The 27,802-nt window shown below is 41.2% G+C and overlaps 1 protein-coding gene across 7 annotated transcripts in view; it reads right to left on the bottom strand.

The window, feature by feature from the left end:
• Positions 1-23,173, bottom strand: part of STAU1 (staufen double-stranded RNA binding protein 1) — a 53,638-nt gene extending 30,465 nt beyond the window's left edge. For 2 of the 7 annotated variants that reach the window (XM_049869048.1, XM_049869049.1), the window contains exon 1: positions 3,434-3,722. In XM_049869048.1, the coding sequence (XP_049725005.1) occupies positions 3,434-3,638 (205 nt within the window). In that variant the 5' untranslated portion in view covers positions 3,639-3,722. Of the gene's footprint in view, positions 1-1,651; positions 1,777-3,433; positions 3,723-10,225; positions 10,298-22,922 lie in introns of those variants that run through there. The other 5 variants (XM_049869046.1, XM_049869051.1, XM_049869047.1 and 2 more) reach the window with 5 other exon arrangements.
• Between the last annotated feature and the right edge of the window lie 4,629 nt (positions 23,174-27,802).

Raw genomic sequence — 27,802 nt, 5'->3', positions numbered from 1 at the left:
GGGAAAAGGCTAGAAAACAAAAAAGAGTTAATCTTATTAACAATATCGCCTTTCTCCAGGGCTTTCCCCGTCCGGTGCTGTTGCCACTCTGCTGCGTTCTGTGTGGAGGGTTGGTAGTGAGGTTAGAAGCTTGGTTTTGATAGAATTAAAGGCACACCAGACCTCTGGCTTTTCAAATAGCCTAACAGTCACCCAGGAGGAGACAACTTCTCTTTGAGCAACTCCTGGGTAAAAAAATACGTGGTTATGGATTGAACACACAGCAAAAACTACCTAAAGTACTAAAATCCAGATAAGAAAGACCATTTTCCAAAAAATACCAAAAACATTTAATAAAGGGAATCCCAAAGTTAAGGTCTGCAAAAAAAATCCTGTAGGAGAAGCATAACAGTTACAGAAAATGACTTAACTGCCTTCCAAATAGAAAGAAACCCTGGAAATATAATTATGCTTTGGAATAATGTTAAAACTAACTTCATGTGAGTGGAAAAGTTCTGTTTCTCTTAAACGCATAATTACTTACTAAAAATAGCTATCATTTATTAAGTCCTCACTAAGTGCCAGACATTGTACCCCAAACTTTAGCATATATTCTCTCATTTCCTTCTCATAACAGACCTATTCAGCAGGTATTATTTTTCCCGTTTTACAGATGAGGAACCGAGGTTCAAAAAAGGTACTAACATCCCAAGGTCACACAGCTAGTAAGGAGCTGAGACTCAAACCCAGATCTGTCTGACTCCAAAGTCCACTCACCTAGCCATGCTAGTCTACGGTGCCAACTTGGAATTGTGGTTGACGTTACCTTTAGTCAAATGAAACGAGAAACTTCACATGATTTAAGGCTTCAGGAAAATTTTGCATGCCAAGAAAATGAGGCATACAGAGGTTAACTCAACCTTGTACTATCTTTGCCGCAAGGCTACATCAGAAACAGGAGTCCCAATTCTTTACCTCTCACACTATATCCTCTTAGACTAGAGTCACAAAAGATAAAGCCAGATATGCAAAAATTAAGTCCCAACATGCAAATTGGCACAGATATCACACAAGTTTAAAAGACTGAATTCCTGAACGACAAATTACAAAATTTCAAATTATAGTCAGCCCTTCATTCTCTGCGGTAAGAGGAACGACAAGCATAACTGAAATCAGAGACAATCCAAAATACTCACTTGGAGACTAATTTCTACCTTACATCTTCAGACCTTTTACTGGATTGCTAACAAGTGGCAAAACTGATTTCCCATTCACCTCCTCTCCGGGTCCAGTCTAAGGTACATGTGGAACAGCCGGAAAGGAGCCAGAGGTAGGCTGCAGCCAGGAGGAGGCCCAGAGCTGGAAAACCCATGGGAAATCATTCACAGGTACTTGGGAGTTGTCTCTACTCAGAATCCTAAATAACCACACACCAACTCAAGTCTTCAAAGACAAACATCCCAAAAAAGAAGGCTATCTTTCCTTTGACCCATTCTGCGAGGATGAAAAAGGCAACAACCCTTCAAAAATCTATACTTTTTCATCTTTTGAAGACAACCTCAGCGGTTTGAAAATATGTATTTTGACTCACAGCACCAATTTCAAAAGTGTAAAAAAACAGAAAACATTCCTGGTGGTTTATAAATGCACAAGCAGTATGGACAATATTTACCTTACAGTGAGCTGGACCTTGCTCACGCAAAAGTTTATACTCAGGCTGAATCTTGTTGAAACGGGCTAACTCATTCACAAGACACATTGGGGTTTTCTCTTTGGGGTGTGCCATGTTAGAAGGAACTGCAAAATAACGTAAGAGCGTTGAAGTCAACTAGCAGCACGTTTAAGACTGCTGCGCTCCCAGGGATAGGAAAACAAACTGAAGTGAGGAGTCAGAGCAGCAGGGATGCAAAACCGCAAACCATACTGGAGCACATGCCGGCAGAAGACACTACCATGGTCTTTTCTGAACCAGCTGAAGTCAGACAACCTAGAAGGAGAGGGTGTGTCTTCAAAAGAAAGAGAACAGAAGTCAGGGGAGTAACTAAACCACAATAGGCAAGCGAGATTTGGTATCAGAGGAACCACTGTTACTATAACCAACCAAGAGAATAACAAGGAAGTCTTTTGAGCAGACACACACTGGTTACCGCAACAGCTGTCAGCCCTACCCTGTTCGTTATTTCACAAAACTCGACATGCCAATACCATCTCTCAAACAATGACTGTCATTTTCCAGACAGCTAACTCCTCATTCCTGGGGCATCTCCTACTCTTTTCTCTAGAGGCTGCCATCCTTGTATCTTATTATCTATTCCTGACAGTTCCGTAAGTAAAATAAAATGGACTTGGTGGGAGGGAGTTTTACAAAGTCAACAGGATGCAGACCTAAGAACATACTAGAAGAAAAAGCAATAAATCCCAGAGGACTGAAATAAGTCTGTGCCTTTGTCTTTGACGATGGTTTCACATGGCAAACTGGTGGAAAAGTCAGTGTCTAGAGGACTATGACAAGCCAAGAATGCTATCGGTGAGCCAGTTTGAGGAAGCCTGGAGGCAGCGTGGAAGTTGCCTTGCAGTTGAGCGGGAGAAGTAAACACTCTAAGAACAGATTTACAAAGTAAAGGGTATGAGGCGGCAAAGGAGGAACTGCAAGGGAAACAGGCATATGGAAGGGGTTGAAAAGAATTTGTTTTAAGGTGACTCTGGTATAGAGACACACAATACTGGCACCCCATTTATTTAACTGGTCTCACCACTTGTGGGGGGCAGAATATTGGTTTTAGGCTTTTTTTTTTTTTTAAGTCTCAAGTCTTTTCTAACCAATAAGTACTTTTAGTTCACTTTCTTAATAATCAGATTTGAATGCTTCTAAACTTACTCATTTTTTAAACCTCTGCTTCTTCGTTCAATTTCTAACTGCTCCTCACAATTATTTCTAAACTACCTCTGGAACCTCTTGAACTTAAACTTACTTGGTTGAAGTAAAAATTAACAAATGCCAATATACTTTTTCACTTCTAGTGAAATGTGGCTGCCCCCTTGCTTGGAACAAAATCTTACAAACGCACAAAAAGGGGGTTTGCACAAACAAGAGTTCTTTGTCAGTTCTGGGAAATAATTTTAAAAGTAGAATTTTCCAATACAACAATGAATATCCAAAGTGGTGTTAACTGTTGAATTCTTTCTGCCAGTCACCACTTCATAATAGGCTAGGCTTTCTAGTTTGAGTAGTTTTCAACTCCTTTTCTTACAATTTTGAAATGGTCTGCCAACTGAGATCTCCACCAACCCAGTGTATAACCAGCGTTTTATACCTAGGATAAAGAAGAGTGGATGGCAATACTTTCTTGAAGGTAAATTTGAGAGCTCCCTACATCTGCAAAGCTACGTATCAGATCAGAAAACAGGCTAAGAAAACATTTGAAATAGAAGACACTTGGATTCAGACGCTTACCTGCAGCTGCACTGGTGGATGTGATAGATGCAGAGGGTAAAGCAGAGTTTTGAATAGGTCTACCTGCATTTTCAGAGGGCAGAGAGCTAGCAGTAGAAGGAATACTCATCAAAGGCTGTGAGAGAAGAGACTGGTTCTTGTTCAGTATTTGGCTCCCTGAGAGAGCGGCAGATGGGTTCTGAACTTGCACTTGAACTTGAGACATGGTCACTTTCAACAAAAGTGAACAACTGCAGGTAAACAGCTTTCAGTGCAGGTTAATTCAGTGCTATGAAGTCTAAAGTTCTACCTAAAAGTTGTAAGGGAAAGAAAATAAAAAGGTAAATTATAGAGGAGATAAATAATCGCCAATATTCAGTCAAAATTGGTCTCACCTACTCAAGTATGAAAATAGCCCCATTTAGCATGTAGCTAGGTTAATTATTAGAAATATATTCCCCCTTGGTACACGCTAAGTTTCCTGGGCTTGTGACTCTCCCCACTGTTTTTGTTTTTTTTTTTAAGAGACTTCTAATACCCACATGTTCACTTTACAATGAGAATCAGTAGGGTATAATAATATTTATTACTGAGTATTAAGAATTTTAAACTACATACATTCAAAAGTGTAAATTTAAAAGTATGGAGAGGTTTTCCATAGTACATGGGATAGAGCGAAGCTTTCTGGTCTCAAAATTAGAAGCTGAAAGCAACCCAGGTTTGTAACACCATTAATAAGTGAACGTAACACTGCTTTCATTCAAGGGCCACATGCTCAGATTGGCAGCCTTAGCACTTTTCTTTATGTTGACTAAAGAAAAGGAGGGATGTCTCACTTCTGCAGTATCTTTTTCCTTATCATAATAAAAGATGTATTTGTTTTCCTCTGAGGACGTATGTGACATGGTCTCATTCAGTTACAGGCGCCCATGTCAACGCTCAGGACCCTGAGAATGATTTATACAGCACAGACCGTTCTACAGCATTTGCACTACTGAAAGCAGAAGTGGAGAAGATGAAGAGGAGAGGAACAGACTGGAGACTCCAGTAATTTAATGGTGTAGCTGGGACAGGGCAGTGTCAGAAAGGACAAAGCAGGAGATTGTTTACCTTCATTTTATAAATTAGGAGGACATCAAAGACATTACTTTGAAATACATTTAAATTTCTTCACAAGTTAAAAACAATAGTTCTGATCTTTTCACAGCTATCCGTCAAAAGCTGAAATGTTTCAAATGAGTCAAAACTACTTAAAAATTCCCAGTAGCAACAAAGAATAGAAATGACAGGTCTCTCAGGAAATAGACAACCAAAGCAGAAAACGGTGAACTAATTAGAAGTTCTTCTACAGAGTAATTGTTTGTTACTTTCATTTTTTTCAAAAGCCTCAACGTGGTTTTTAATTAAAGCTAGACCTCTAAAAGAGATGAACGACCAATTCAGTCACTGGAGAAGTCTCTTGCTGAGAGGCAAAAAGGGCTACAAAACGCAAAAGAAACTCAGCTGAAATGACTTTGGATAACAGAAACATAAACATTACCTTAGTCAACAAAATTCACCAATGTTGCAGTTGTTCCTTATTTACTGCTATGACTTTTGGAATAAGAACAAGATCAGAGGCGATCCATTGCAATCTAGATTAACAGTCTTAGCAGACAAGTTGCCAGAGTCAACAAAGTGCAGAACAGTTTAAAAATCAGCTATGACCTTGTTTCACCGCTGTTTTTTTTTTTCAGCTGCCAAAATATAAATAAATCTCACTCACTCACTCTCACTCTCACTCTCCCCCTTCCTAAACTCTGTCTTGAGGGCATTTTTTCTATAAAAAAAAAAAAAAAATCATTTATGATGTATTCACAATTTCACACCCAGGTCACAAGCTGAAAAAACAAGCCACACAGTAAAGTGTCTCCTCCAGAGTCTACCCACAGGGCAGAATGAGCAACCAACTCTGCCCTCTGTGGCTCCTAGAGTCTGAGACTCTGAATGAACTCCTAAATTTAGAAAGGGTGGGGCCCAAAGGGATCTTTTTGGCTAATGCTGTCTAAAACAGGCCCAGTGCCAAGCACTTCCAGTCAGAGACATCAATACATACATTTTCTGAGAAAGGAGAATGAGAACAAGCTCTCAAAACTGCCCAAAAACTGTTAACCTCACGTTCACCTGGAGAAATTACATCTTTGTTAACTGTTTGAAACAAGCAGTTAAAACTCTAATTAAAAAAAAAAAACTCCAAATAAGGCTGTGTACTTTACAAATATTAATTTTCCATTATGACCAATACTAAAATTCAACAAACAAATTTTTAGTCATTTGCTAATTTAACACTTTGTATGTCCTTCAGGAGTCCCACGGTGGTAGAGTTGAAGGTGATCAGCTGCTAACCAAATGACTGGAGGTTCAAGTCGACCCAGAGGGTCCTTGGAAGAAAGACCTGGTGATCCAATTCCAAAAAATCAGCCATTAAAAATCCCATGGAGCACATACAGAAGCAACTCGATGGTGACTGGTTCCCATGTCTTTAAGCCTAAAAAGAGTATCTAAAGTAGTGGTTCTCAACTGGGATGAATCTGATTCCCAGGGGACATCGACTACGTCTGGAGATATCTTTAGGATGTCAAAACTGAGGGGGATAAGGGTAATGCTACTGGCATCTAGAGGGATAGGGGCCAGGGAGGCTGTTTCAAAAACACAAACACTAGTCGACAAAATAAAAACCTTACCAATGTAATAAGTAGCCTACATACTTAGACAGAAAAAGAAAAATTCCTTTTCCTCTCCAAAAGGCTCTTAATATTTTACCACCTCCTCCTCAAGTCAGGTAAGTCATCACAGCTATGAATGGGGAGGAATATACTGTTGACCCACATTTTCCCATATTTTTAAAGAATAAATAAAGCTTCTGATATTTATATAGTTCATAGCAGACTTCAGGGGAAGTATAGGATTTTGGTTTATATAGTTCATAGCAGACTTCAGGGGAAGTATAGGATTTTGGTTTATATAGTTCATAGCAGACTTCAGGGGAAGTATAGGATTCTGGAAATATTACTTCTGTGCAACTACTGAATCTGTTGCTCAACCAGTACTCTGACCTGAAGACTAAATTCCTAAATGCAAACCTTAGTCTTTTCCTTTAAACCTGTCCTTAAGGATTATTTTCTCCCAGGTAAATTAGGGACTCAAAAGAGATTAAAATGCTTTGTTAGAGCCTCCTTACTGAAGAACAATATTTCACAAACAGTAAAATTCGGTTGAGAAGTTAGAAACACAAAGATTCTTCAGCTTGCCCTTTGACAGCCACACCTGTGTTGTGTTAATTCCCTGACTCTGGCACAAACGAAGTCCTTGAATCTCCTACTGAGTTCTTCCTATTTGAAGAGCTTGAGACACCAGCTCAGAAAAACATGCTTATCTTATTCTCAAGTCCTATATTTCATGGCTCATCTGTAAGCGCTGTAACATTAAGAGGGGGAAATGATGGGGTTATAGGTACGCCTTTTAAAAGATTGCTTCATTCTATGTCCCCCTGGTCCTAACACTGGCATGGTGATACAACATCTTATCAAAACAGAGTCTCCCTTTGGCTGGCAGCTTCCGTTTTAAAAGTGTCGAGCGCTTTCTAGTTGTGGGTTGTAGGAAAAGAGAATATGGGCACACGAACTCTACAAAGCATTTTTTTTAATTATTCTTTATATGATGTGCTAACATGTGGTCAGGAACAAAATGCTTACTCCTCACTCAGCAGTGAATCTACTAAGACTAGAGCACGCTGAGTATGCATTTTGAGTAATCTGTTTAACATATAAGAAGACAGACCCTCTAGAAAGAGCTTACAGAATTACCTGCAGTCTTCCTTATTATTAGTCTTATTCACTTTGTTTCTGTTTAATTTTTACTGTGCTTTAAGTGAAAGTTTACAAATCAAGTCAGTCTCTCACACAAAAACTTATACACACCTTGCTACATACTCCCAATTTTTCTCCCCCCCCTTTTTTTTTAATGAGACAACCCACTCCCTCCCTTCACTATTAGTCTTATTCACTTTTAAAAGACTGTAAATCTTCGTAGTATGAAATAACTACTTCAGCAATTATGGAATAACATCATTTTTATATCCGACTGGATTGATTAACACATGACTTATAATGAAGTATCTATACTGTTGTGTAGAAATCAATACCTCAGTCTCCTTTTTAATAAGTGATATGGCGCAACAGTTAAGTGCTTGGCAGTTAACCAAAAAGTTGGCAGTTTGAACCCACCCAGCGGCTGCATGAGAGAAAGGCCCGGTAATCTGCTTCTGTAAAAATTACAGCCAAGAAAACACTATGGGGTGATTCTACTCTGTCACGTGGGGTCACTATGAGTTGGAATCAACTAGACAGCACCTAACAACCACATGCGCAAACTCATAAACGGCAATGAATATTCTCAAATCCTGGAAAAGAATCGTATTTGTTAAAACTTCTCCTCTAAGAAACAAGGAGAGATCCGTAAGTAACCAACTTTAAATCTATTAATTTGCTCTGTCTAGCTTTTGGGGGTTCCATTTCCAGAAAAACTTTGTCAACAAACTTTTTAACAACAACAACAAAGTTAAGAAATAAACCAATTTTCCTACCACATAAAGTCCTCTTCAATAGCCTAGAAATATACCTAAAATACCCACATCATCCCCTTACATCCAACAGTTATTTTTTCCAAGATCCTTTTCTGATACCTCTCTCTAGTCGCAATGTGGTTTTAGGTTTTCTTCAAGCAAACTTCCTACCCCGCCCTCACCTGGAAACAGCAATTTATTGACTCTAAACATCATCCCAACACCTGCAGGCAGGGCAGCTGGAAATATTTTTTAAAAAAAACCAGTGCCGCTGGAAGCATAGAGCATGTTAATCGATCTCATCCTCCAAAATCATTCCCAATGAGACTAGTTTTAAGGTCAAAGTCAAGCAAACAATGTTCAATTGTAGGCTCATATATCAAATCACACACTAACAAACGGTTCTTTAAAATAAATATGACCAAACTTTGAAAAAAGAAAAAAGGCCAGCCCACTAAGTGCTCAAGGGAAAGACACAGGAAAAGTAGCTCTGAGAAGTCACAATGACTTGCAGGACAATAACATCAGCCAAAAATAATGCCTGCAAACAGCCCATGCTGTTCAAGACCTTTGCATCCAATACAACTGGCTGAATGTGGCCCTGTCTCCCACTTGGCCCAATGCCAAGGGCTGATGGAGGATTTTCTTTCCACACAAATGTAACCATTGGGTGGTGGTCCGCTTAAAGAAACATTTCCTAAAAGAGAATTCATTATTAACTGTTTATTCAAGAAAGACCATTACACCATACTTTGTACTAAAGTGAAGAGGCTTTATCTCTGTCGCCTAAGAAGTTGTGACCTTTATTTTCTCTTACAGCTTTAAAACCTTATCAGCCTCCCCTCTCCCTTTCCCTAAGAGGAATTCTTAAAATCAACTAAACTCAAATATGTTATTTTTTTTTAATATGAAAGCTTCTTTTAACCTAAACTTAAAAAAAAAAAGTTTTAAACCAACCAAAGTGAACACCTCTTCACGATCTCCTGGAGATTTTTAAAAGTAGAGCTATGCGGTATTTTCTTTAGTAAGAAGGGGCTTGGCTCAACATAATAGTTAACTGGCTTTCCCTTTCAGAAAAGAGAAATTGTATTCTGTAACCATGTGCCATCTACGTAGAAACAGGAATACACTTACCAGCATCTCCATGCAAAACAGACCCAGTGCCAAGACCCAGTTTCTAAGAAACCAGCCCTGCTGCTAAGTAGCAACCAACAATGTTAATTCAGATCAAACTTCTGAGCTGTGGCTTTCAGTTCTACTCCCAATTCAGATAGCAATAATATGCCCAACTCTTAGCAATCTACTTCCCTGTGCCTCAGTTTCCCAAAAAGCACTTTATAACAAGATATTTGACAAAGCTTAAGTTGTAGCAATCTGAGAGCAAAAACACTGAAGGAATCCTGAGGCATGGTAGCACAGTTATTCAGTTCTTTGAAAAGAAAACCATTATACATATTCAGCACGTGAGTGTAAATCCATTCCCTATGCTTCGTACAACTTCTCTAATTTCCTCACACTTCGATATCCTCATCCCAAATAAAGTGGAGTTAACTCGTCCACTAATTACTACCTCAGAGATAAGGTGTGGCGATGTGAGGGAAAAGTTCTTGGAGAGAAAGTGCTAAAAAAAAACAAAAACAGAAACAGGAAGCGTTGTTAATGCGTGTAGTACAATTTGCAGTGCACTGATGAAAGACTCTGAAGTCCCAAACACTCTTACAAAACTCTTTTTTTTTTTTTGGTCTGGATGATCACAAGCTGCCAGTGGCAAAGGGGAGCTTGATTTATAACCCTATCTCATGACAGAAAACGCTGATTTAGTTCTACAAGTCTGAAAACCAAGTTTAACGTAAACAATCTGAGAAACCAAAGGCCTGAAGTAAAGCAAACTACAAAGTTGCTATGATCAAGATGCTTACTGAACAAATTCTGCTTAATGACAACTTCAGTGGTCAGCTTTCATGTTGCTACATTTAAATATATGGAGGCGCTGGCCTCAGGGTTTTACATTCTTGCCAGCAACTTTTTCTGTATTTATTTGATAATTAAATCTCAAGAGGAAAAAGAAACTCAAGTTACATAAAATTTCTTCTGTTTCTCTAAGATTACAGCTAGAAGTAAAAATCATCTTCCACTTTCCACACAAGTCATTAAGAATTTAAAAGTACCACCGATTACAGTCTGAAACTACAGAACCAAATTACGTGTACCTTAAAAAGAGGGTGATCCAGGAACAATGCTGTTTTGGTTCAGTTCTGAGAGGCTATGTGGTTAAGAAACCCCTAGAAAATAAGAAACAATAATAATTCACTAGAGTTGGTTTTTTTATGAAAATGAAGACACATATTGCTGAGGTTTCAGGGAAACCTAAAAGCTACAAGTAGGAAAGTTTCTGAAAGCATGATGTCATGGTGTGAAGCAGCACGCTGTGGAGTCTACAAAAAACACAACTGCCTGGAGCCTGGATAAAGAGTACTCTGCAGACACATGTACGTAAAAGACTGCAGAAAGTTCCTTTCTTAGTCTTATCATCTCATAACAAGAGCTGTGAACGCCTAGGAATTACTTTTTTTTTTTTTTTTAATAATTTTTATTGTGCTTTAAGTGAAAGTTTACAAATCAACTCAGTCTGTCACATATAAGCTTATATACACCTTACTACTCCCACTTACTCTCCCCCTAATGAGTCAGCCCTTCCAGTCTCTCCTTCCGTGACAATTTTGCCAGTTTCTAACCCTCTCTACCCTCCCATCTCCCCTCCAGACAGGAGATGCCAACACAGTGTCAAGTGTCCGCCTGATACAAGTAGCTCACTCTTCATCAGCATCTCTCTCCAACCCATTGTCCAGTCCCTTCCATGTCTGATGAGTTGTCTTCAGGAATGGTTCCTGTCCTGGGCCAACAGAAGGTTTGGGGACCATGACCGCCGGGATTCCTCTAGTCTCAGTCAGACCATTAAGTCTGGTCTTTTTATGAGAATTTGGGTAGGAATTACTTTTTTAAAAAAGGAGTTGGACATCTCATACTCTGCAATCACACAGGCCTGATATAAAACCTGTGGGGTTTTCCCCCCTTTAACTAATAACTAAATATTTTATTCACAAACGTCCTTATTATATGTTTGATGATGCAAATGTAATTACGTGGAAAATTTTACCAAGAAGTACTTAGTATCTAGCTGTTCTTATATTAAATTGTAAAACATGAAAAAGCATATTAACACTAGTGAATCTGAACCATAATCATTTTTTAGAACTAGACTACAGGTAACATAAGAGTTCATTTCCCAAACTTTCAAGTCTAATTTATCTAGAGGTTCCTCCCTTTTAAAGGGCAGTAGTTAGCAGCAAATAGAATTTCTTACCTTGAAATGCTTTTAGCATTTTTAGAACATAAAGTGATTTCGTTCATTTCAATTTCTCAGTGTTACTGTAGCTTAATAGACAATAAAAAGTAGCTGTTCACTGTCCACATGATTTCGGAAATAAAATCATGCTCCCTCATTTGTTCTCCAGTATTTTCACAACAACTCAGGTTCTTCTTCTTGTGAATACACCCTAAGCAACTTTCCAGTCTGGAACCCAGCTGTTCCATAATCTCACCCATTCAAAAGACTGGCACAAATGGGAACTGAAAAAGGCCTCTGAGCATCCAAAAGATATCTAAGACCACTGACGCAACCCAGCACCGCCTAATACATGGGCTGTAGCCCATCCATGCCTTTTACCAATACCTCCCTCAATCCAAGCCCATCTACACCAGACAACTATGTTTGGGTATCCAGTTTTCTAGTCCAAAGTCGAAGTAAGAAATTAGAATGGGCTGCTAGGACAGACATAATGACAAGAGTAAGAAACAACAGCCAACAACTTAACAGCAAATACAAGAGAAGGAGAGACATGAGAAGTATGGCAGTCTTCAACCATCTGGAACAGCAGATCCCAACTATCTTTACATGATACACGTGACTGATGAGACTCATGTACACATTCACATTCCTATGAGCAAACCCATTTTTTTTTTAAATCTTCCAATCAGGTTCAAATGACAATCCAAAGCCATCACAATTATTCTCAGTGTATCTATCACTTACAGCCACTTACTCCAAGCAATAACAGATAAGAAAGAGTGTTAAGTCCGACTCCCTTTCTTTCCTACTTAAAAAAAAGCAACTAGAATGCCAGAGAGTGAATTAAATTCACAGCATTACTCAATCTACAAATAATCATTAAACACCTACTATTCATAGGCAATTTTCTAGGCACTGGGGAGAGGGGAGTTTACAAATAAGATGCAGTCCCTATCCTCAAGGAAGTCACATTTGTATAGGAATAACCTTGAATCTGGAGCCCTGGTGGTGCAGTGGTTAAGAGCTACAGCTGCAAACCAAAAAGGTCAGCAGTTTGAATCCACCAGTCACTCCCTGGAAATCCTACGGGGCAGTTCTACTGTCTTACAGGGTCACTACGAGTCAGAATCGACTTGACAGCTACAGCTTTGGCTTGGTTTGGTTTAACCTTGAATCCAACATAAAAATTTTCTTCCCTTTTTTTTGTGTGTGCTTTAGGTGAACATTTACAGCTCAAGTTAATTTCTCATATGGAAATTTATAAACATATTGTTTTGTGACATTAGTTGCAATCCCCACAATGTGACAGCACACTCCCCTTTTCACCCCGGGTTCCCTGTGTCCATTCAACCAGTTCCTGTCCCTTCATACCTTCTCATGCTGCCTCCAGACAGGAGCTGCCCATTTGGTCTCATGTATCTGACTGAACTAAGAAGCATACTCCTCACGTGTGTAATTTTTTGTTTTATAGTCCTGTCTAATCTTTGCTTTAAGAGTGGGCTCTGGGAATGGTTTCAGTTCTAGGTTAACAGTGCATCCGGGGGCCACAGTTTCAGGGCTTCCTCCAGTTTCTGTCAGACCATTAAATCTGGTTTTTTTACATGAATGTGAGTTCTGCTCCATACTTTTCTCCCGCTCCACCTGGGACTCTCTCCCCAACATAAAATATTTAAATAAATAATTTACAGACAGTGGCATTTTAATTAGTAATAACAAGTCATTTATAATACACAGCACCTCAAAACTAAAGAAGATATATAAGAATGTAAAAGACGATTTGGCTTCTAACTGCTGATACAGTAAAAGGCTTCAACCTTTTAATACATAAAATGGGTTTCCAAACACCTATCTCATTGCTGTCAAGTCAATTCTGCCTCACAATAACCCTATAAGATGGAGCACTTTAACTACTGTGCCACCAGGACTCCTTAAAATGGGTTTGACATCACCTATTTCATATGACAGTAAACAGTAATCATATGATTATTGGAGGGGCCCTGGTGGCACAGTGGTGAAGTGCTTGGGTGCTAACTGAAAGGCTGGCAGTTCAAATCTGCCAGCCACACCATGGGAAAAAGATGTGGCAGTCTGCTTCATGAAGTTTACAGCCTTGAAAACTCTACGCGCGACAGAACAAAATGTTGCGCGGTTCAACACCATTCCCATGACTGGCTGCAGATAAGACCACTGTGATCCACAGGGTTTTCACCGGCTAATTTTCACCAGTAGATCACCAGGCCTTTCTTCCTAGTCCATCTTAGTCTGGAAGCTCCACTGAAACCTGTTCAGCATCACAGCAACTGACAGATGTGGTGGTCGCGTGAGGTGCACTGGCAGAGATTGGAACCTAGGTATCCTGAATGGAGGGCAAGAATTCTACCATTGAACCACCACTGCCCGCCTCCCCCGCCCCGCTCCAGGATACAGCATACCTGATATTCATAAATAATGCTGAAAACACACTATTTAAGAAAAAAAAATGCAGCAAATTTTAAAAAGCACCACATTCAAAGAAAGATTTTTACTTCATTCTTTTTTATATTTGGTGCTTAAATAGATAAATTCTCAGCTAACAGGGAAGTTACTATCTAGAAGTCATATACTAGATGTTCCAGAGTGTAAAGGTTTACTCTACTAGCAACTGAAAGGAAACTTATTTACCTAGATATGTTTGCCTGTCATCTAGGTAAAGGGTCATGGAGCCTCAGTGAGCAGGTGGGTTAAATTGTGCAACAAAGAACCTAAGCCTCTAAGCATAAGCAGACATCATCACATACATGTTGTCCTCTGTCTGACAGCAAAGGACTGCCTAGCATGCTGCACAAAATCACAACGCTATCAGCAGACAACGGCCCTATTTGTATGAGAGTGGAATCTGCAAGGGCAGAAGATTCATGCCTCAGTTACTTTTAGTCTATAGAAAGCTGGGCTTCAAAAAAGCAAAGATGTGAGAGAATCAGACAAGCTCCTCCCTGAAGGCAGCCACTATAGTAACAATTTAAGCATCATTGTCTGCTCACTTCAGCCCCAGAAAGGAAACATTTCCAACACCTTTTCAGGATTAATGAGACACAGACATGTCACTACAGACTACATGGCTGCCTCCATCAGGGTTAAATACAGAATGGAACCTCATACAACATCTCACTGAAATCCCAAATGCCAAGGCAGACTGAATTTCATTGGTCTAGCCTTTTAAAACTAGCCATAAAAGGATGACTACTGCCTAGCTGGAGAACCAAAAAGATACCTTATTCAGGTGATCATCAGTTTAAAGAAACAGTTCAGCAGGCAGTTTCATGCCAAACAGAAAGTTACATTAAATACTCCCAGTGCCATTAGCCCAGAACTGGATATTAAAAATGGCTGGGAAGCAAAGAGGGCAAAAACCACCTAGCCCTATAAAGTTAATTCATTTCCAGTAAAGCAGAATATTATAATTTGAAAGAGATTTGTTTTCTTAGCAACAACTCTGACTATGCTTAATAAATCATTTTTAATTAACTTCATAAAGGATCAGAGCAATAACAGGAGATACTCTTCAGCACAAAGGTTAATAAAACATCCTCCTCATCATCTCCAAGTTCCACACGTGCACACACGTGCATGCACACACGCAAACCTTTAAATCAGCTTAAAAGTTTCAGCTTAATTTGACTGCACCAATCTATCACAACAAACAAAAGCAAACTGCAAATCTTCAAGCTAACTATTCAAGGGAATGGCAGATGGGGTTCATTTAAAAGACAGTATTACTTCATCACATTTTCTTTCAAACTGGTGTAAAGTTCTAGTGATCACTAGGCAGTCTATGAACAAAAATCACTCCAGCTGAGGGAGGTGGAGGGGAGAGACTGGTGACAATCAGAATCAACTATCCTAAGCAAAGTCACCTGAGCATAACGAGATATTAAAGTGTGGTTCTGTAGAAAGAGCACTGGCTTTGGAGCCAGACAAGCCTGCGTTCCAGCAGTAACACTTAACGCCTTAGGACCCTGCGTCAGTTATTTGGCCTCTCAGATAGGCCTCGGCATCCTCAGCTATTATGACCTTTACTCTGCAAAGACATTTGGGAGTATTAGAAATATAACATCAAGGGTCTAGCTGAATGCTTAGCACAAAGGAAGAGCTCCATGAATGGCAGCTTTTCTATCATTAGATAAATCCAATCTGACCTCTGCAATTCCTCTTCTGCAATAAATAACTCTCCCCTGTAATTTTAACAGGAAACCCTGGTGACGTGGTGGTTAAGTGCTACGGCTGCTAACCAAACAGTCCGCAGTCTGAATCCGCCAGGCCCTCCTTGGAAACTCTATGGGGCAGTTCTACTCTGTCCTCTGTCCTACAGGGTCGCTATGAGTCAGAATCGACTCAACTGCACTGGATTTGGTTTTTCTTGGTTTGGTAATTTTAACAAAGCACATGGCAAAAGCTCAATAAATAGCAAATACTGTTATCTAGCAAATTCACTAATCTTGTTCTCAGTCACATAAACATGTATAAATATAAACATATAGCCACACACTTTAAAAAAAAAAAAAAACTATTTTAAATTGGGATAGAGAACATGCTGACTAAAATCAACCCACTCACTGAGCAACCAGTCCTGTAGCTACATCAAATACAGGAACAATCTGATGAGGTACCCCTCAGTAATCATTTTCGTTTAGGGAGAAAAATACCCACGATACTTAAATAGATTTTCTTAGCCTGGTTGACATAATAAAAAACATCTAGGACAGTTATGACTTCCGTATCATATAAAATAAAATGGCCTACTTTGTTCCCATTACTGTTTATCAACCCAAACTCCACACTTCTTTCCAAATTTAGATTCTAGATTAAACAGAAGTAGATGGGTTACAGGTTGAATATTTAGAAGACTAATTTTTAATTGAAAGCAAATACTTTCTTGGATAGATTTTTCCACTTAGGTTTTTTAAAAAAATACTTTTCAGCCCCCTGACTATCCTCTTTAGCAAATAAATGAACATGTACAATCCTAGGAAAGAGAATTAACAGTCTGGATAGAGTATCTGGTGACAAAAATCACTTTTATATCAACCTTACTTACTAGTATGGAACTGTAAATATTTAAAACATAAATTAAGCTATTTGCAGCAATTTCCCATTTTATCACTTTTTAATAATAAATTTTCCTTGCAGTAAGTTTAGTTGAGAGCATTAAGTTGTCCACAAAACAGACATCCATGCGATCCATCCATCAACACAGCTATATATCTTTAATCTTATTATCTCCTTACTAAGTAAAAACAAAAGATTTAGTCAACATTATTGAAGCTTTGTAATACTTGATTCATAGGTAAGCACACTTTGGTGCCAAAGTTCATTAAACGATTTTCGTTGAAAGCAAAGAGTTCTGGACTCCAAGCAAAACTAGAAATAAAAATTAACAAAGATTTGGCTTTTAAAGATCTGGGAATACCTGACTGGTTACCTCAATTTAAGACTAACTATACTAGGGTCACTATGAATGGGAATTGACCCAACAGCAACAGGTTTGGTCTTTTTTTAATACTAGACACAGGCACTAGGGTCACTATGAATGGGAATTGACCCAACAGCAACAGGTTTGGTCTTTTTTTAATACTAGACACGGAGCTCCGGGAGCACAGTGGTTAAGCATTTGACGGCTAACCTAAAAGCCAGCAGTTCAAATTCACAAATCGCTCCTTAGAAACCCTATGGAGCAGTTCTACTCTGTCCTATGGGGTCGCTATGAGTCGGAATCAAGTCGATGGCAATGGGGTTTTTTGGTTGGTGGCGTGTAGTTAAGAGCTGGTCAGCAGTTCGAATCCACCAGCTGGCTCCTTGGAAACCCTATGGGGCTGTTCAACTCTGTCCTATAGGGTCGCTATGAGTTGGAATCCACTCAAAGGCAATGGGCTTGGGGGTTTTTTGTCGGGGGGGGGGAGTGGTACTTGACATACATGCTGAAGTATTTAGTGGAGATGTACCAAAAAAATTAAGTGGATTAATGAATTAAAAAAGGGATGGATAAATGGAACAGACATATGACAAAGCAAGTAAATCATTAATGGTAAAAAGTAGTGGTAGATATACAGGTGTACACTGTAAAGTCCCTTAAACTCTGTGATATGTTTGAAAATTTTCATAATAAAATGTGGGGGGGAATAACCACAGCAACTGGCATGTGTTCTCACAGTTCAATCTCTAACTTGCAATTCATATTTTTTGGAACAGCATAAATGCTATAGGAGTCCCTGGGTGGCCCAAACAGTTAAGCACTCGACTACTAGCTAAAAAGTTGTCATTTGAACCCACCCAGAGGCACCTCGGAAGACAGGCCTGGCTATCTGCTTCTGAAAAGTCACAGCCTTGAAAACCCTATGGAGCTGGTTTCACGGGACATCTAAGTCAATCGGCATAATAAAATCTATTAACAAAACATTCTGTATCCCACTTTGAAGAGTGGCGTCTGGGGTCTTAAACACTAGCAAGCAGCCATCTAAGATGCATCAATTGGTCTCAACCCACCTGGAGAAAAGGAGAATGAAGAACACCAAGGACACAAGCCTATTATAAGCCTAAGAGACAGAAAGGGCCACATGAACCAGAGACTACATCAGCCTGAGACCAGAAGAACTAGATGGTGCCCGGCTACAGCTGAGGACTACCCTGACAGGGAACACAACAGAGAACCTCTGAGGGAGCAGGAGAGCAGTGGGATGCAGACCCCAAATTCTCATAAGACCAGACTTAATGGTCTGACTGAGACTGGAAGGACCCCTGTGGTCATGGCCCCCAGACCTTCTGTTGCCCCAGGACAGGAACCATTCCCAAAGCCAACTCTTCAGACATGGATTGGACTGGACAATGGGTTGGAGAGGCATGCTGGTGAGGAGTGAGCTTCTTGGATCAGGTGGACACTTGAGACTATGCTGGCATCTCCTGCCTGGAGGGGAGATGAGAGGGTGTAGGGGGTTAGAAGCTGGTGAAAAGGACAGGAAAAGAGAGTGGAGGGAGAGAGCAGACTGTCTCATTAAAAAAAAAAAAAAAATAGGGGGAGAGTAATTGGGAGTGTGTAGCAAGGTGTATATGGGTTTTTGTGTGAGAGGCTGACTTGATTTGTAAACTTTCACTTAAAGCTCAATAAAAATTATTAAAAAAAAAAAAAAACCCTATGGAGAAGTTCTGTTCTGCACACATGGGGTCACCACGAGTCAGCATCAACTTGACAGCAACTAACAGCGGTATAAATGCTATACCTTGATTTTGCTAAAATTTATTTATTTTATTTTAGGCAAAACTCATGTAGAAAATTATACCAGAATAATTTCAACCAAAAAGGTCTCCTTGTCATAAGAAGTTAATTTTGTAGGCTCCAAAATCCCATTATGAGGGAAGAAAAGCAACTCCAAAATTTACATTTCCTCAAATTAAGCAATTCTATTTCACAAAGTATAACATCAAATAAGGTGATCCAGTTTGAAAGCTCATAAAAACAAGGCCTCTGAAACTGACCTACGACATCTCACAAAAGACTCCTTTTTCATGGAAGTTTCATCTATATGCTGGTGAATTTCACTCTTACTCCAATAAAAGGGCATCAAAGTCAAAAAGCATATGAAAAAATGCTCAACATCATTAGCCATTAAACCCACTGCCATCAAGTCGATTCCGACTCATAGTGACCTTACAGGACAGCAGAGCTGCCCCACAAGGTTTCCAAGGCTGTAATCTTTATGGAAGCAGACTGCCACATCTTTCTCCCATAAAAAACCTGGTGGGCTCGAACTGTGGACCTTTTGGTTAGCAGCTGAGCGCTTAACCACTGTGCCACCAGGGCTCCTTTCATTAGCCATTCATTAAGAGAGATGCAAATCAAAACCACAATGAGATACCACCTCACCCATTAGTCCAGGAATGATCAAAACAACTGAAAACAACAGGTGTTGGGCAGTTTGTGGAGAAATGAACCTCCATCCATTGCTAGTGAAAATGTAAAATGGTACAGCCACTGTAGAAAGCAGTGTGGTGGTTCCTCGAAAAGCTGATTATGACCCAACAATCCCAATCACAGGTATACAATCAGAAGTGAAGGAAAGAACGCAAACAGAAACCTGTACACCAATGTTCATTGCAGCACTTTTACAATACTATAGGCAAAAGGTGGCAACAACCAAAACGTTTATCATCAGATGCATGGATAAACAAAATGTAGTGTATACACACAATGGAATACTACTCAGCCATAAAGATAAATGAAGTCCTGATGCATGCAACTACATGGCTGAAAAAACACAACATAACACCGTGTCTAATTATTATAGCCAGGATAATGTTAACAGTTTGAACTTTCAGAGTTGGGTAAAAAGTTCCACGAGTCATATTCATTTCTAAACTTAAAATAATCTATATATAAATGGAGTTTCTTGTTAAATCCCAAAAGAAAGCAATTTATTCTGAGGAAACTGTATTTATGGCAACAATTCTAAATACTTAAAGAGTTGCACTTTAAGCCTACTGGGAAGCACTAAGCATTTTTCACAATAAAATTTATTCTGTATCCTTTCCTAGATACCAAATCGGTTTTTTTCCCCTCTAAATTTATAAAGGCATTTCCTTCGCCATCTCCCAAGCTGTAACGACTAAAACAATATGAAACATTTCCACTGTACTTGATCAAGTTCAAAAGTCAACCTACAGAAGTGAAATAACAATGTTACAGGACTAAGAACTGGAAACTGTTCATGACCAGAAGTTTGAAAATTATGTAACAATGACATTTTTAATATTCTTGTCAACTTTCTATTCTAGGTTAGATCTCTTTTTAGACCAGAAAGAAAAATGTGAACACCTGTGCTATGATTTCATACTAGTCACAAAAATTAAGATTTCATTCCTGCTTAAATAAATTTGTTGTTTGCAAATAAGGCAGATGGGGGCAGTCTTTGGAAAATAATTCTACAACGGAGGGTACTGAAATCAAATACCCTTTACTTAATTCTTAACCTAAGCTGAGATCAACATATTTACACAACTACTATAAAGAAACTTTAAAGGTTTTCATTATAAATAATTAACTTTAACTTGGATGCAAAGTTAATTCTCCATAAAAAGTGGTTTAACAGGTAGGTCCCCAGCAGATAGGATTAGGAAAATCTGTTATTTCTGACTGCTTTTCAATTACAGTCATTAATAGAAAAATTATTGTTTTCATATGCAAAGAAACAAACCAATATTTTGGACGTGAGTTTGATGGGGAGAAACACTGAATTAAGCACTAATCAAGCTGCTGCTCTTTTTTCTGCTCTATAGTAACACTATAAAAAAAATTTTATTTTTTTTATAGTAACACTGTCTAAACAGAGATGAGAATCCTAACAAAACAAGAAGTATGACTCTGCTAAAAGTAAATTTTGTGACAGACTGGGGCAATCTGGTAAAAGTGGAAATCGTTAATGTTGTGATAGGATGTTTGGGATTTGTTTCAAAATAATCGTTTGGGGGAGGGGTACAATATGAAACAAGGCTGGCCTTGGCTATGAGGTAACAATTGTCAAAGATGAGCGACCAATACACAGGGGTTTTCTACAGTATAGTATTTGGCGTCTGTATGTTTTCCATGATAAAAAGTTAAAAAAAACTTTACATTATTTACTGCAATATTAAAACACCATTTCCCCAGCGTTACTATTAGCGATGTGGGAGTAGAACACAGGCTTTGTGTTGTTTAGTTGTTTGCTCAGGTGTTTTTAAAAAGCCATCGAAGCCAAGATTTTAAACTAGAAACCCTGGTAAGGCCTTGAGTCAGAAAATTCTAAGAAAATGTCAAGAAGAGGGAGGCCACTTTGGATCATGCGTGTTATTATTGAGAACCAAAAAAAAAAAAGGCCCGTTGCCATCAAGTCGATTCCAACTCACTGTGACCCTACAGGACAGAGCAAAACTGCCCCATAGGGTTTCCAAGGAAAGCCTGGTGGACTCAAACTGCCGACCTTTTGGTTAGCAGCTGAACTCTTAACCACTATGCCAGGAGTGCAAACACACTCCTGACTCCTTTGTAAATCTAAACTTCCATGAGTTGCATTACCTTACTGATGGGTATACCTATACAACTAAGTACATAATTACAAAAACTCGGCATGCTTCAATGAAGTCACTGTTCTGAAAATCCCACCTGTCACCAGGGTGATTGAAAAGGCTCCCTCTAGGATCCAATTGTATTTTTAGTGTTAACTTCAACAAGTAGCAATGTCATTTACATTTGGTAAGCACTTTTGATTCCTGAAAGACCCAAATCATCTGAAAACCCAGTTTAACTCACTCCTTCTCCCACCCTCTAAACAATTAAAGCTAAAGGCAGAAGGGAAGAGTGACCTTAAAAACATCCCCACAGCCAGAGAAGGGCAGAACAGACTGAAGCACACATCTTTGCTGGAACAGAAGAAAACTTCCATACAAGCAATACTGCAACACGGAGGTGGGCAAGGGCTTAAAATGAAAGTCAGCCAACGGGAACGGAGGGAATAAAAGCAAAGCTGCAGTGACAAAAAGTTAGAAGTTCGAGATGTAGAGCAAGAAAGGGACAGACAGACATGTTTGTTCATATTTGTACACCATCTTCCCCCTCCAGAACCCGACCCCACAGCAGGTGCTGCAGAAAGGTTTGCTTCTGCCAGCAAGTTTCCCAGAAGTGAGATGACAACAAGAAGCCGGATGATGGCAGAAGAAGCGGACAGGTTGCTCTCAGTGGTGAAAATCCTGCAGTTGGCCACACGGATGAGATGGAAATAACAGCAGCTATCTTTTACAGGCTACCTACTGCAGAGTGTCCCAATTAAACGTAAGCCCCTTTGGGTTAACAACCCAAAACAATGTCCTGGCGCTGGCAGTGGGCACGCTGAGACATTTCCGCTTCCAAGGATCCCAACACGGGTAGGTAGGTCAGTTTCTGCGCCCTCTATCCATTTAATTAAACACCTTACTGATCGCGCGCTGGGTTTTGTGATCGCGCTAATAAATAATGTTGACGCTTTGAGACACTCTGGTAAGTGCTTTACACGCCCCGTTTCACTGAACCTTGAGAACCTTAAGGGGCAGGGGCGGTATCAGCCCCTTCTGCCAGCTGAAGTGACTGGCCCAAGGGGGCAGAGCGGGGTCAGCCCCCGAGTCGCACACCTGGGCCGCCCCTGCGCCGGCTGTGCCACCGGCCGGGCCGGCCGTGCGCGTGGACCTCGGGGCCCGGAGCCGAGACTCGCCCCTCCCCCGCCCCGGGAACAACTCCGGCATCCAGCGCGCGGCCAGGAATGAGGAAAGGCGGTCGGGGCACCTGTTTCTGGCCCCAGCTAGGGGCCGAGAGGGCCGGGCGCCCGGGGGCCAGGCCGCCCGGCGGCGCGAGGCGGGGGCGCAGAACGACCCGCCTCCTAGGAGAAGGCCCGGCCGGCGGGAGCGAGGCCCGGGAGAGGAGGCCGGCGCGCGGCGCCGCCGAGGCCTAGGCCCCACCCGCCGCCCGCCTCCCCGCGGCTGCGGCGCCCGCGCGAGCGCCTTCGGGCCAGGCCCGGCCGCCTCACCTGGCTGTTGCCCTGAGCGCGTCCCCCGGCCGGCGGTCCTGGGCGGCGGCGGCGAAGAGGGGAAGGAGGAAGGAAGAAGGGACAGGAGGAAGGGACGGAGGGAGGGAAGAGGCGGAGTGGCCGTGGAGGGGCGGGCGCCGCCGGGCCGGGGGTCAGGGACCAGGGGAGCCGAGTGAGACGCGGCGGCGACTGCCGGCGCAAACGCTGAGGAGCCGCTGGAGCGCCCGCAGCCTGGCAGGAAGTGACGGGGGAGGGGCCGGCGCCCGCCCCCGGCCCCCGCCCGCCTCCAAGCCCGGCCCCACCCCCACCCGCGCTTGGACCACAAGTTCCGGCGGGCGCTGCGGCGGCGCCGGCGCTCGCAAGGCACGCCGGGAGCCCGAAGGGCTGGGTCCTGCTCTCTGCCCGGGGCGGCCGCGACCCGCCCTGGGCCCCGGGGCATGCTGGGAGTTGTAGTTCTTGCAGGCGCCGGCTGAGTCCGAGGTGGGGCTACTACCTGCTTCCTACTTTTTGCCTGTTTTTCCTTCTTTTAGTCCCTCAGTACCTGCATTCTTCCTTCTGTAAATGTTTACTAAACGGCTACTATGTGTAAGGTACTGCTGCCAGACCTAAGAATAAGTAATGAACAGACAAAAATTCCCGCCCTCGTGGAGCTTACCGTCTACCAAACAAACAAACCTGTTGGGTTTCAGTCCATTCCCACTCATAGTGACCCTATAGGGCAAAGTAGAGCTGCCCATAGAGTTTCCAAAGAGCAGCTGGTGGATTTGAACTGCTGACCTTTTGGTTAGCAGCCAGGCTCTTAACCATTAGCCCCTCTACCCCTTGCCTTGATTCTATTCTGAGTACTGCTCCCTTCTAGTGGGGATAAAACTGAATTAAAAATAAATAAATAAATAAGTTATATGTGACAGACTGACTTGATTTGTAAACGTTCACTTAAAGCTCAATAAAAATTATTAAAAAAAAAAAAAGTAATTTATATCCAAAAAAAACCCCCCCCAAAAAAACTATTGCCATTGAGTTGATTCCAACTCATAGCAACCCTATAGGACAGAGTAGAACTGCCCCATAGGGTTTCAAAGGAGTAGCCGGTGGATTTGAACTGCTGACCTTTTGGTCAGGAGCCAAGCTCTTAACCATTGTGTCACCAGGGCTCCAGTAAATTTATATAATTATATTCATATAGAGTGTAAAAAATAATAAATGCCTTAGACAAAAGGAGATACACAATAAATGATAATCAAATGAGATAAAAGAGCAATAAATGCTATAAGAAAATGAAACAGACTTATATGATAAATTGTGATTGGGTGGAGAGGGCCTGTCATGGATTGAATTGTGTCCCCTAAAAATATGTGTCAACTTGGTTAGGCCGTGATTCCCAGTGTCATGTGGTTGTCCTCCATTTTGTGATTTTCCTATGTGTTATAAATCATAATCTCTTCCTGTGGTTAAAGAGGATTAGGGTGGGATGTAACACCCTTGCTCAGGTCACATCCCTGATCCAATGTAAGGGGAGTTTGCCTGGGGTGTGGCCTGCACCACCTTTTATCTTACAAGAGATAAAAGGAAAGGAAAGCAAGCAGAGTGGGGACCTCATACCACCAGGAAAGAAGCACCTGGAGCAGGGTGCACCCAAGGTTCCTGCGGGGAGAAGCCTGTAGCCCAGGGGAAGATGGATGATGATGACCTTTCTCCAGAGCTGACAGAGAAAGGCTTCCCCTGGAGCTGACGCCCTAAATTTGGACTTCCGGCCTGCTAGACTGTGAGAGAATAAATTTCTCTTTGTTGAAGCCATCCACTTGTGGTATTTCTGTTATAGCAGCACTAGATGACTAAGACAGGGTCAGATAGGGCCCCTTGAGAAGGAGACGTTGGAAGTAAGTCCAGAGCCATAAAAAATTTAAGGATAGAGCATCCCAGGCAGAGAAGGCTCTGAGGCAGGAAAGAATGTTCTGTAAGAAACATGTATAAATTTCTTAAGAAGAAAATATATTTTTAGAACTTGTTAGGACTGTTAACTCTTGACTTGGTTCAGTAAAGAACCTAGACATCAACCTAGAGATCTTTTCGATTCTTCAAATCCACCAAGACCATGATTTGTTTGTAGGTGAACATGCAATGTAGAGACCCCATTTTGTCAAAATTATTCTCGAAATCTCTTAGAAAGAGATTTGGAAAATGACAGATTCCTCTGTCTGTTTTTTCTCAAGCATGGCAACATACGTCCCTTTCTCTCACCCAGCTCTAGATAACCTAAGCTTTTTTTAGAGGCCCTGATGTTCAAGAGTGGAGAGGGCGAAGGAATCTTTGACACCTGGAATCACCCCCAGTGAAGAATGATGCTCACATTGTAAGAAGTCCGGGAAGCTCAGAGTGATTGAAGCAACTGCAGAGTCACAGGCTTCCTCTCTCCTGCTCACTCTGGAGCTGTTCCATCACTATTTAAAACGTTCATTCTGTCTGTCAGTAACTCTCAATCTAACTGTTGCTCAGTCTTTTTTGCCATGGAAAAGCTGTTAAATTTGCATAAATCCACAACTTGAGATTGTGAGGCTGAAGAATCCTTGCCCTAGCCGTGGAGGACTCTCTTCTCTGGACTAGGCCTTATTTTGTTTCTTGTAAAACACAATGAGAAGTTTCAGGACATGAAAATCAGTCAGAAGACCTTCATCATCCTTTCAGTGCCCATCCAAGACTAAGCAACAATCAAGTATTTTTCAGCTCTCTGCTGAAGGTGAATTTTTTTCTTTCTAACGTCTAAGCAGTCTGGATCTCATAGCTCACTTGGGTAAAAGAATAGTCACAGAGGGGTTTCTCTAAACCCAAAACTGTATCTGTGAATACAATCAAACAATCTTCTCAAAGGTGTGAAGTTAGAAGGAAGTCATTCTGTCCCATTTTACTATCACCCATGGGAGGCTTAAACAATGGGCCTATGAATTCTAGTCTCAATTTTCTCCCCTCCTTCCATACAGTCAGAGAGAGGTCCCTCTATTTTTTTAATAGAAACATGAAATAACAAGAAGTATAAGTTTTTGACAAAAATTGACTTCTCCCAGGGCTTTTATGAGATTTGCATGTTCACATTCCTTGTTACAAATACTTATAATTTATCCTCTGGGAGGGAACACAGAGAATTTAGTAAAACTTAATGATCAGTTTCTTACTTCCCTCTTCTTCCCAAGAGAAAGAAAAATAAATAACTCCTTAATTACTTGGTGAGAGTCTAGAGGCCTACGGGCCTTTGAAAGAGAACTTAAGTGATGGTCCCTAGGTACAAATAGAGAAAAGCAAATCTAAATGACTTCTCCCTGAACCCCAGCCAGCCCCATGGCTAACCTGTGCCTCAGTTATATACAATTCCTTGGTTGTACATCGTGAAAGTTCAGAGTAGTTCTCAAAATGAGGGATATTAAGTCTTCAGGTGGTTGTTGTTTTTCTCTTCTCTTTCTCTCTCTGTTTTTAGTTTTAATTAGTTGCTATCATCCTAACATTCACGTAATAATCTGGGTTTGCATCATCTCTTTTAAAATGAAGCAAATCTGCTGCACAGAACCTATGAATGGCGCTGAACGCTATAGATGGGGTAAGTTTTTTTTATCACAATCCCCAGCCTGCCCACCTCTCATTTATGTTACTTTTTCGTGCCTATTGGCTTTGAAGCTGTAATGCCTGGCCTACTGTATAAGTACATGGGTTGAATCCTGGCCTGAAGGCAACTGATAGAAAAGACAGACCTGGTCATATATCTCCAAATGTAACAGTGATAATACAGGAAGGAAAAGCAGATGGTGTTATGGGGGCACTTAGTGAGAATCTGACCTAGTTGCAGGGTTTAGGGAAGGAGTACCTTGAAACACTGTAGCTTTAGCGAAGATCTGAAAGATACTCAAAACTTGTCTAACTTCATGAGGTGTGTAAGAATCTGAATCAACACAAAGCTGGTTTCTGTGAGGTAGAGGTCAGACACACCTCCACTCTCCAAATTCTTCACCATTTCTCACACCAGACAGAACACTCTCTACAACACTCTCTACTTTTCTACTGGGTTCCATAATTCGTTGCAATGCCCACACAGAATGCACAGACCATACTCACAGTTAAGGGGTTTATTAGGGAAATAATGAGCTACAACTCAGGATCATGATCAACTTGGAAGTAACTCGGGAGACAGGATGCAGTTGGTCAATCAGGACAGCTTCCAACCAGGACAGCTCCATCAGCTTCCGTATGCTATGCTAGCAGACCCTACTTGGCTGGGCTAGCAGTCCTCTCTGCCATGCTAACAGGCCTCTCAGGACAGGCCTCCTGTCTTAGTCATCTTGTGTACTATAACAGAAATATCACAAGTGGATGGCTTTAACAAAGAGAAGTTTATTCTCTCACAGTCCAGTAGGCTGGAAGTCCAAATTCAGGGCGCCAGCTCTAGGGGGAGGCTTTTTTTCTCTGTCAGCTCTGGAAGAAGGTCCTTGTCATCAGTCTTCCTTTGGTCTGGGAGCATCTCAGCACAGGAACCTACGAGATAAAAGGTGGTGCAGGCCATACCCCAGGGAAACTCCCTTTACATTGGATCAGGGATATAACCTGGGTAAGGGTGTTACAATCTCACCCTAATCCTCTTTAACATAAAATTACAATCACAAAATGGAGGATAACCACACAATATTGAGAATCATGGCCTAACCAAGTTGACACATATTTTGGGGGGGACACAATTCAATCCGTGACACCTCCTTTTGGCCCTTAGGCCTGGGTCTCTTTTGGCCTTAGTGTTACAGCTCTGAGTACAGCCAGGGTATCTGCCGCTGCCAAAAGGAGGCCAGCTGGCCCCTACAATGCTATTTGCTCTGCTCAGGCATTTGCCTGCAGGGGCCTGC

This window comes from Elephas maximus, chromosome 25, assembly GCF_024166365.1.
Source record: "Elephas maximus indicus isolate mEleMax1 chromosome 25, mEleMax1 primary haplotype, whole genome shotgun sequence".
In the NCBI taxonomy this organism is placed as follows: Eukaryota; Metazoa; Chordata; class Mammalia; order Proboscidea; family Elephantidae; genus Elephas; species Elephas maximus.
Note: the sequence above shows the minus strand (reverse complement) of the source record. Positions and strands in the feature narration are given on the sequence as shown.